Source organism: Limulus polyphemus, unplaced genomic scaffold (assembly GCF_000517525.1).
Source record: "Limulus polyphemus unplaced genomic scaffold, Limulus_polyphemus-2.1.2 Scaffold127, whole genome shotgun sequence".
Classification (NCBI taxonomy): Eukaryota; Metazoa; Arthropoda; class Merostomata; order Xiphosura; family Limulidae; genus Limulus; species Limulus polyphemus.
Genome location: NW_013665737.1, coordinates 436,426 through 447,218, shown reverse-complemented (window position 1 = coordinate 447,218; position 10,793 = coordinate 436,426). Strand labels below are relative to the sequence as shown.

The window sequence follows — 10,793 nt, the reverse complement described above, 5'->3', positions numbered from 1 at the left end:
CATTTGAAACAGAATCAGAAAGACCCGTACAGTTTGATTTATTTTCTAAAAACTTCACTCTTTTCAAGCATTTTCTTCTGTTTTATATTTTAGAAAGTTGAAGTTAAAGTGAATGCAAAAATTATTGATTTCTTAAATCTAGATTACACTACAAAGAGTAAAAATAAATCATGTTCTAATTATTACTTGTCTTTAAGTTTACTGATAGTCTTTTTTACATTTGAAGCTTTTCGATAAACACGGATTAACCCTTATTTAATTTTATGATAACGTCTATCATATATCATATATTATTTGGACCCCCTTTCTCAATGGTACAGCGACGAGTCTGCGGACTTATTATGCTAGAAACCGGATTTCGACACCCGTGGTGGACACAACACAGAGAGTCCTTTGTGCTTAACTTCAAACGAAATTTGCGGTGTTAAACCTACCTGAATTTCCTGGTGTAGTTATCTGCAAATACAGCAAAATTATTTGTAAGTGTATCTGTCAATCAACCTGACATATACAACCTAATCTCGTTTATTAATGTAGTTACATTATTTTTAAATATTTTATTTCAAGACATAGCTTACATATGTCAATATTTGTGTATTGATTAAAGTTAGTTTCATTGAATGTTTATCAGTATATAATGCCCAGAAACTAAATTAACAAATTTACTCATTTACGTGAATACTTTGTTAATATAATTTCCGGATACTTTGTATGTAACTCAACTTTTACTCTATGTATTTTTCTTAATATATCTACTCAAAGTCCTTTGAACATTTATTCCGAACTGTAATTAAACTTTTTCCATTTTTCGTAATTTAGATCTCAATCAAAACATTTGAAAGAGTTTTTGTCTAAACTTAGCTAAACTTTTCAACGTTTTGATCAGTTTTTTTCTGAAATAGCACGTTCTACATTGGTCATAATTAATGCAACATAAAAATGTAAACAATATGTCAGATACTGATAAAACATATATATAGTTCTAGTTAGATAGTATCAAATATATTTAAATACTGCTCACTTATAAACTTTATTCAATAACTTTCATGTTATTATGCTTCTGTACCTTTAACAGGTGCTTTCACAGTCGATAGCAAGTTCTTGATCTCCTCCACTGTCGCTTTACTATGTATAAGGATGAAATCACGGACGACGTATCCTTGACCTCTGATGGCTGAGTCCAGTTTTTGGGCCAGCCGTCGCCAACTTTCATTATTTACCACCAACAACACGGAGTATTTCCAACGGAGAGTGGCTACTAAGGCCGCCAGAGCCGTGGCAGTGGCATCAGCTGAGGGCACAGTGCGGGCAAATGTCGGATAAATTGACTTATCTGACAGTGAAGATGCTGTACAACTCCCTGACACATACAGCTTCCCGTGGACATTTGCCAATATGGCAGCGGCCTCACAGAGATGGTCAGCCACAGCTCCTACCACTGCTTGGACATTTGGCTCGTTCAAAGCCTCAACGTATGGATAAAGAGAACCGCTAAGACACCCTGGAAGTGGCAAACGAATGCTAAGTTTCACATTGGTCACTTTAGCAGCCAACTTCAATTCTGGCTGTCTCATAACTCTGGCTATAACTTGGTCCAGAACAGAGATATTGCCAGAACACGTACTGTCGTAGTGGAGAACCACCGCATTATACTGACCAACGATGGATGGCCAAATTAGAAGGAAACAGAGCACGTGAAGAAAAAGGGGGATTAGTGTGTCCGTCTTAAATACCTTCATGCGTTACGTCTGTTATGAAAGCTCTCTAATCATGTTCCTTTACGAAACATAGCCGTCAACATACCTACAATGTTTTATCCGTAGATAAGAGAAAATCTGTGGCGGTATTTATACATTTTCCAAATGTTCAAAGTAATTCGGTGTCTGTTAATTTGGGAAAACGTTAAACTTTATAATTCAGATAAAAAACTAATACCACCATCTAACCTATAAATGTTTACTCTCTCTCGGTACAACATCAACTAGTAAAGAAAACACTTTTACAGGCTGCACTCAGGTGGTTGCTCGCATAGTAATATAGTTGAGAGAACAGGTGAATTAAGAGAAATAGCTCACAGGTGGCGGCCTCTTTTAGTTAATAATGAACATATTTTCTGCTCAAAAGCATTAACAATTATTACTTATCGGAATGAAAATAGTTATTCACATCAGCTTGTACAAATCATATCAAATTAGACAAAATTAATAGATTACCTGTTAGAACAGAAGATATTAAAGAAAATACTGTTTTGGCTTTTACGTTTATTTATACATAGTCTGAAGGCTTATAATGATAAATATCGGGCTTCGATACAAAGAAGGAGGAGATATTGTCTATGATTATTCTTATATTTTCTAGTTTTGAGGACAAATGAAGTTATTTGATTGGTATAATTTGGCAACGTAAAGTTTAAAGAACAAATTATTACTTCAAGTAGAAACAAGATGAAAATAGTGAACATTTCAAAAACAAACTATAATCTGACGATATGCTACACAATTTCTCTCAAGAATAGCTTTTATCACATATATATATCACGAATAAAATGAGTCTTATTTCTATTTTTTTGTATTTAGTATAGATATATATTAGGAAAACAAGTAGGCTCAAAAACTTAATTAAAGACAAAAGTAAGAAACCTCATAATACGAATGCTTTTGCAAGGTGGACGTTTCTTCAATAGGGACCAACTGGAAATGTCCCAGTTTGTCCCTGATGAAGAAAGGTCCAACTTGCGAAAGCGTTGGAATTATAAGGTTTTGTATTTTTGTCTATTTATATGTCAAAATTCTAAAATGCATAAAAATGAGTATATATGACGCTAATTACTATCGCCTTGATCCGTGAATTCAAATAAATACATATTTAAAATATTTTTAACCACATTTAAATTAGGGTTTGTTGGTATTTAACTTTAATATAAAATATAAAATTTGCGACCTAAGGGGCTTAAATGGTTTTTCGCACAAACCTGCAAATAAAGGATATGACACATGACTTAATGCTTTATCTACTTTAATTGCTAATTTTTTTTTAAAAGTCACAATAGACTAGTGGTGGTTTGAGGCACAACATTCGTAAAGATTTATTAAAGATGTTAGAGTCAGGGAGATGCTGTGTATGAATATCCTTATGGTATGGATGGTAAGCCTCAAATTATCATTTTTATGTTTACATTTTAGTACATAAAGGTGTTTAAAATATGTTTCTGTTTCAGAATAAGTCGAATCCTGTATAATGTAATTATTTTGTATGAATAGCAATTTTTCAAGTCATAAGTAATACACTTTTTCATATTTCTTTCCATTCTGTAGCTTGTAAAATTAAACATTTAAAGTATGACGGTTATGTCTACAAAGGATTTATTTTGACACCATAATGTCTTTGAATAATATATAACATCAAATTTGATAGTGACCCCTAGACAAAAGCGCTCATTTCGGTAAAAAAACAGAATTAACTAGCATCCCATTTAGTGTAACGTTATCATTTCCTAATTGTTTTAGTCAACAAACTGTCACTTTAAGAGATCAATAGTTGAGAAAAAACGCATACCTTAATAGGTTGTAAATTAGTTGTGTTCTATCGAATTTTACATAGCAATTCATATTTGAGCTACAGATACATGAACGCCGTAAACTGTTGAATTTGGTAACATTTAAATTCTAACACAAAGAATAACATGGAAGGTTCTCTTTAATTCTCCCCTGTTATTCACAAGTGCCCTTGTCGTTTTTAATAAATGAAATTTCTCAATCATAAAACCTCATAAAGGATGAAAACATTTTTACTTTCAAGGTTTACGCTATATATTGAGGTATCAGAACTCAAAGCAGTAAAGTTTGAGGTGGTGGAGTTATTATTCATCCAGAAAATATCACAGTTTTTAACTGTTTTTTGTTCTTTTTTTGTCAAGTACCAGATCTATATAACGTATAAAAATAATAACGTTTAACTTTACTGAACCCTAACGAGAGTTGGGAGTAATGAAAACGCGCCTAGATTTTTTGTAAGTCTTAAGTACATCTTACTCAATCAGCAGTAAAAACGTTGTTGGTTGTTCCACTTGAACTCTAAGTTAAGCCTAGATTAGTGGTTGCTATTGATTTCTGTGTAAAAGTTTACTTCTACAGTTGTTTTAAACTTTGTTACAGTTCCTCACGCTATTCTACTATATATCCAGTAATGAAATGTTCTTATAGACTTAAGCCTTTCCTTACATGGCACAGAAGCTGGAATGACCTACAGTGTCTACTAGAGAACTATTCCACAACTATTAGTCTCTACAATTTATATTTATATAAATATAAATATATAATGTCGTACCGATCAAATTTTTCATCAATACCGTTACCTGGCCTGAAATAACACAATCTAAGATATTATCATTTATTTTCATGAAGAAAGTAAGTAATCTTTTTATATAAATGATGCTTTTTTTCTACTGTTTCCTTTACTTTGAGCCATTATTTTGCTGATTGCAAATGAAAGCGTATTTTGAATTTTGCCGCACTGGTACTTTCCAGTTCTATTAGTTTCGCGGAATACTTTTGTTGTTACGGCCGTTTCACTTGTCTAATAGCTGCTCGAACGTTTTTTTTTGTAACAATTACTTTTGTGTGTGTTCTAAAACGGGAGGTGGGATGTAAGTTGCTCATTATTTTGCTAAATCATCACATAAATACTAGCAAGACTGTCATACAAAGGGTAGATACCCGCACAAATATGAAATATTACATACTCATCCGTACCGTTATTATACCACACATGTGAGAAGTGTTACGTACCCATCCGTATCGTTATTATACCACGCATGTGTGAAGTGTTACGTACCCATCCGTATCGTTACTATACCACACTAGTGTGAAGTGTTACGTACCCATCCGTATCGTTATTATACCACACAAGTGTGAAGTGTTACGTACTCATCCGTATCGTTATTACACCATACAAGTGAGAAGTGTTACGTACTCATCTGTATCGTTATCATACCACACTAATTTAAAGTGTTACATACTTCACAGTATTGTTACTGAAGCATACAAAGGCAGACGGTAAATTGTTGTATATAACTTCGTATATTTACTATAGAATTCATAGGTAAACAAGGTGTCTGAAGTTACATGCGATTTAGAATACACAAACACAGCACACCAACCTCTGTTTACTGTTCATCAACACACACAAACACAGCATACCAACCTCTGTTTACTGTTTATCAACACACAGAGGTTGGTGTGCTGTGTTTGTGTGTGTTGATGAACAGTAAACAGAGGTTGGTGTGCTGTGTTTGTGTTTACTGTTCATCAACACACGCAAACACAGCACACCAACCTCTGTTTACTGTTCATCAACACACACCAACCTCTGTTTACTGTTCATCAACACACACAAACACAGCACACCAACCTCTGTTTACTGTTCATCAACACACACAAACACAGCACACCAACCTCTATTTACTGTTCCGTGGTAGAATAATGTCGTAGAACACTATGATTATCGTATGAAAAAAAATCATTGTAAGAAACTATAAAGGGCTTGATATCAAAGTAAAGTGACAGTTATAAAGTAGCCATAGTGATTTAAGATGATGATTATTTAAATAATGTTTCCATAAAAATGATAATATCTTTGATACCGAAGCCCAAAGCTAATGTTTTATGTAACATACAAAGATGGCTGTATCTGTTTCAAGTAGTCCAATCATATAACGTTTCACTTTAGAGATCAGATATCGATAAAAGTTGTTGCAAAGCATCTTGTATTTTACATATTTAGGTTTAAAATGTTTCTAATATTAATTAAATACCATGATAATAAGATATATTAATTCAGTACATTGTGCTGAATAGGCTGAGAGTGGCCTAGTGATTAGCGTACTCCGACTATGAATATAAGGACTCGATTTTCGCGTCCCATTGCCGCAAAAATGAGCTCCACACATTAGGTTCGTGAAAGCGCTATAAGAGCAAAGGCCAACAGTCATTCCCGCTATTCTATCGAACGATAGCAGCCAAGAGTTGGCGGTGAGTGCTCTTTTCTAGCTACCTTCACTTTATATAAACATGTGTAACACTCTAAATACAACAACTACAATACTTAAACAGGTAAAGGAAGAACATGAACTAAACATAAGAGAATCCTTAGAAATTGTTAAAAACAAAATGAATATAAATAGAGATTTAGGCCTAGGAGCTATGGAAGTACATTTCTGGAAATCGTTGTTGTAATGGCGTCAATGTAAAAACATGTTAATTATACACATACATCGTTTTATAAGAAACTTCAGGTGTATTTCATGCCCCCTAGTAGCACAGCGGTATGTCTGCGGGCTTACAACGTTAGAATCCGAGTTTCGATACCCGTGGTGGACAGAACACAGATAGTCCATTGTGCTTAATTACAAACAAACAAACAAGGTTTATTCTCTTGGAGATGGCGGGATTATTTCCACCAAAACGTAAAGTTTTAAAGTTTTTTTAACTTATATTTTTTAAACGTTATGAATACATTATTGTGCAAGTAAAAAACGTTAATGTATCGTTTTATTAATTTTTATTTAAATTTTTTTGCACAAGAACTGTCTGTTTTACGTATTGAATTACAATCATGCTAGTTATTGAAGAATAGTCCTGGAAAGATTGCTACGTGCTTCATTAGCTTCATACTTATACACTAATCCTTACTAAGATATTGGAATTTTCAATCTTAGCATCATTTGTTTGTTTGAAGTTAAGGCTATCGAAACTCGGTGTCTAGTGTTGTAAGTCCGCAGACATGCCGCTATGCCACTGCTGGGCTCTCAGCAGCATCTGTGCACGTTGGTTATGAACTGAATAATGAGAATGACGGGTTCTTCTATAACGCATGCATACCTGAAAGTGTGGAATGTGTTAAACGGCATCAAGTCTCGAACCAGGACCTTTTGATACACATCCCGACATGTTAGCTTGTCAAGCCTAACATTATTGTTCTATATATATTATCCTATGTTTACTTAGTTTGTTAATTATTCCATAGCGTTGATTATAAATACTGGACAAGTACATAATATAAAGTTAATAAGCCACAAGAAATATTTTCTGGCTCATTAAGTACTCTGAAACCTGTATCTTGTTAATAACGTGCAAGAGACATTTGATTTTGTATAAGTAAAAGTTTCTTTTCGTTGTTTATAGAGTCTATATTTCAGAATACTTAAAAATATATTTATTGATAAATTAGGCTTATATACATTCATCGTTTATATCTGTCAACTTACATCCTAATTTTACTGTTTTGAAACAAAAGATGTAAAAGCTTTAAGGATAGCAAAGAAAACAATTATTCTTTAAAAAAAAAAACAGTGATCAAGCGAATCAAGGGCAAAATCAATATATACTCTCGTTTTATTCCTAGGAGTACACCAATCACAAATATTTCTAGCTTTGGATTTGCGGTTTTGAACTCGTACTAGGATGGTTGCAAATTCGAGGCTACTCCGCGTCATATTGTTGTGTATCTGAACAAGACAATTTAACTAAACTTGTTCTACTCAACCTAGGGTGTATGATGGATACCAGCTGGAATCCCGTCCAGGAGATAATGGATGGGATGAGCTTTTGACACTTGAAACCGGAATTCGGAAACACCAGCCCCATGTGCCTTGCAAGGATTTAACTCGGGCTATCTAAGTGGTTAAAATCGAACCTGCCGCTAGGTGTTTTAATGCAGAAACATAAATTATAACGATATCTACCAGAACCTTCGTCGGTATGGTTGGTGTTAAATTTTCTTCTGTTTTTAATAGAGAATCATAAAAACATTTATGTTTAAACACGCAATAATAATAGTCGGAGAAAAGCCCATATAATAATTAAAGTTACGTTAATGCATTTTCCCCCATATTCTTTCCTAGTTAACGCATAAGTTTAACAATGGAATGTTAATGTTTATCTTCAGCTTTAATTTAAAAAGGTTTATTAATATATATATTTACATTTGTTTAACAATGCAATCAATTGCTCATTTTTGTTGCCAGGTTTACTATCTTCTGTGGTAACTTGTTAATTTTTAAGTATCGTCGATTTATTTTTATAATTTCTGTCGCAATAGTTTTACTCATTTTCTTTAGCGATAATTTATACCACTATGATTTGTTTATGCACCTCTTTCATCTCCCATTCATCCCACTCTCAACCTATAAATATCGACTTCATTTATTGCCATACATTTCCTAACACTCCGTCTTTCTAATTTTTTACGACTCAATTTTCAATGAGGTTTTCTTTATATTGCACAAAATCCAGGGTAAGAAAGATTATAACTTATTTTCAGGCAAAATGTGCTACGATATTAAGGGTTAAAAAAATCAATAACGACTCAAAGAAAGCTTCCTTCAAATTTTTTTCTTTCAAATAGTTTTTGGCGTGTGTCGGACGGACAGTGGAGATGAGATTCCGTGGTTCGCGTCTCGTTACCACCAAAAAATAAAAATAATAAAAATTCGCGCTCCGCATTTTGGAGCCATTGGTGCGTTATAAGAGTGACGGTCAAATCTCACTATTCGATCTGTAGGTGGTGTTGACCAGCTGCCTTTCCTCTAGTCTATCACTTCCAAATTAGGAACGCCTAGAGGACAAACAAAGTGAAGAGTTTGTATGATATGTAATAGATATAACATTATTATTTCTTTGTGAATGATTTGTAAAAAAATGAAATAAACACTGACATTAGCAGACAAATTATGTTATAAAAATAAGAGCTAAATCATTAAGAAAAAATGGTATAAATTATATCTATTTTATTCAGACGGCATAAAAAAGTGTTATGAGATTTATGTTTTATGTCAGTCATTTCCGACCGTATGTTTCTGATTCCAGTTATTGTAAAACGTAATGTAATTGGTTGAGAGCGAAAAACTAGGCTAATCAACAAGTAATGTATCCGATTCTGCGAGTATGATTATGTAAAACGTAATGTAATTGGTTGAGAGCGAAAACTAGGCTAATCAACAAGTAGTGTATCCGATTTTGCGAGTATGATTATGTAAAACGTAATGTAATTGGTTGAGAGCGAAAACTAGGCTAATCAACAAGTAGTGTATCCGATTTTGCGAGTATGATTAGGAAAATCGAAGTTTGTATATTCTATTACACAGTCAAGATGATTTTCTGTAGTTCATAAATGGATAATATTTTCAGTTTTGTTTGTTTGTAATTAAGCACAAAGCTAACAATGGGCTATCTTTGCTCTGCCCACCACTGGTATCGAAACTCGGATTCTAGCGTTGTAAGTCCGTAGACTGTGCCACTGGGGGGCAATATTTTCAGTCTAAATTAATCAAAAAATTTGCTTCCGTTTGTCTTTTAGGGGTTCTAAATGCATAAAACGAATTGAAGGGTGGGAGCCAGCCGAAGACACCCCCCCTTTCAGCGTCTGCGGAGTACAGCTTCCCTGAATATGTTTAAACCAACCTTATCGAAAGCTCCTGGATAAAATCCTGGATCCGCCTTTGACTGAGTAGAATTAAAGTTGATAATAATATAGCAAACATTTCCTTGAGCTTACTCGTAAAGTTTTCTTTCAATTCCGTCATTAATAATGATGAGGATTTCAAGTTCCCAAAGTTTCTGTCACCAGGATCTACTAGAAATCTCTGGAGACCGGCACTAACTTCGAGTCTTTATTAGCAAACATGCATTTTCGAGTCTGCGCGAGCAAACACGTCTGTTTACACCACTGATGTGTCAATAGATTAACAAACATAACTAGAGAGCAGCTTTTGTTAAATAACAGAGTGGGCTATGAATAATATGAAACAACGAAATAAGCCGAATATCGTATGTAGGTTAGATACAGCTCTGTAAATAGATATGTAAAAGTATCTTTTTCTATAGCCAGAAAGAATAGCGGAGAGATAATTATGTAGATAAACAGACTAACATACAGATTATAGGCAGTGTATTCAACACATATTTTTGGGGTATCCTCCTGCTTTTTTACGTAGTTTTGGAACGGGATGAAAGACCTGCGTGGAGCATGAAACGTTAGGGCAGAAGCCCTAAAAATACATTCCATATTATGTAAAGCTGTTTGGTTGACAAATTTACATAAAGATAACGAAAAATACACAATAAAATGTCAACAAATATTTTCAACTATAGAGTGCAGGTTTAGTATTCAAAATATGCGAAGATGGTCATTCGTCCATTCGTCCCTCAGTGGGTCAGCCCTAAGTTTAAAGGGTTCGATTCCCTGCAGTGGAAAAGGTGCAGATAGTCCATTGTGAAGCTACGAGCTAAACAACAACATTTCATCCATTTATTACATAAATAACAATTAATACAGACAATGAACTACAGGTCTGGGTATTTGTAGTGGGTACCCATTAAACTACTAGGATACACTAGTAGGGCAGGAACTACTATTCCTTTTATAACAATATCTATGTAATGACTGAGTCACAAGTTCTGGGAATGTCTGTAAATATTATAGCAAAAACTTTGAATTTCTTGTTCTTCTTTTTTATTACATGATAACTAAAAAAACCAAAACAATGGTGTCAACCAATTTCACTGAGGTGACATAGTTTCAAACGGAGTATCCACTTTTATTATAAGTATTATTAACTAGTAATTATTTTAAAAAATCATAATTCTACTGTAAACGATGTTATCATTACCCCTCGAAATTAACTTTTTTACATAAATTTGGTGTTCCTTTAAGAAGCTTAAGTACAGGGTGAAACATGAATTTCCAACCAATAATAGATAAACAATAAATATTACAGTTGGAACCTCATTGTATTT

At 33.7% G+C, this 10,793-nt stretch overlaps 1 protein-coding gene and 1 long non-coding RNA gene across 2 annotated transcripts in view; one reads left to right on the top strand and one right to left on the bottom strand.

Moving 5' to 3' along the window:
* The window catches only part of LOC106473163 (retinal guanylyl cyclase 2-like), an 87,340-nt gene extending 85,323 nt beyond the window's left edge, over positions 1-2,017 (bottom strand). Inside the window, exon 1 of the mRNA XM_022402711.1 lies at positions 1,067-2,017. Within this exon, the coding sequence (XP_022258419.1) occupies positions 1,067-1,739 (673 nt within the window). The 5' untranslated portion in view covers positions 1,740-2,017. The remainder of the gene's footprint in view (positions 1-1,066) is intronic.
* A 5,454-nt stretch (positions 2,018-7,471) lies between these two features.
* On the top strand, positions 7,472-8,472 carry LOC111089696. The gene is made up of 2 exons (XR_002613923.1): positions 7,472-7,760; positions 8,404-8,472. It is a non-coding gene; the product is annotated as an uncharacterized LOC111089696 (long non-coding RNA).
* Positions 8,473-10,793: the final 2,321 nt, after the last annotated feature.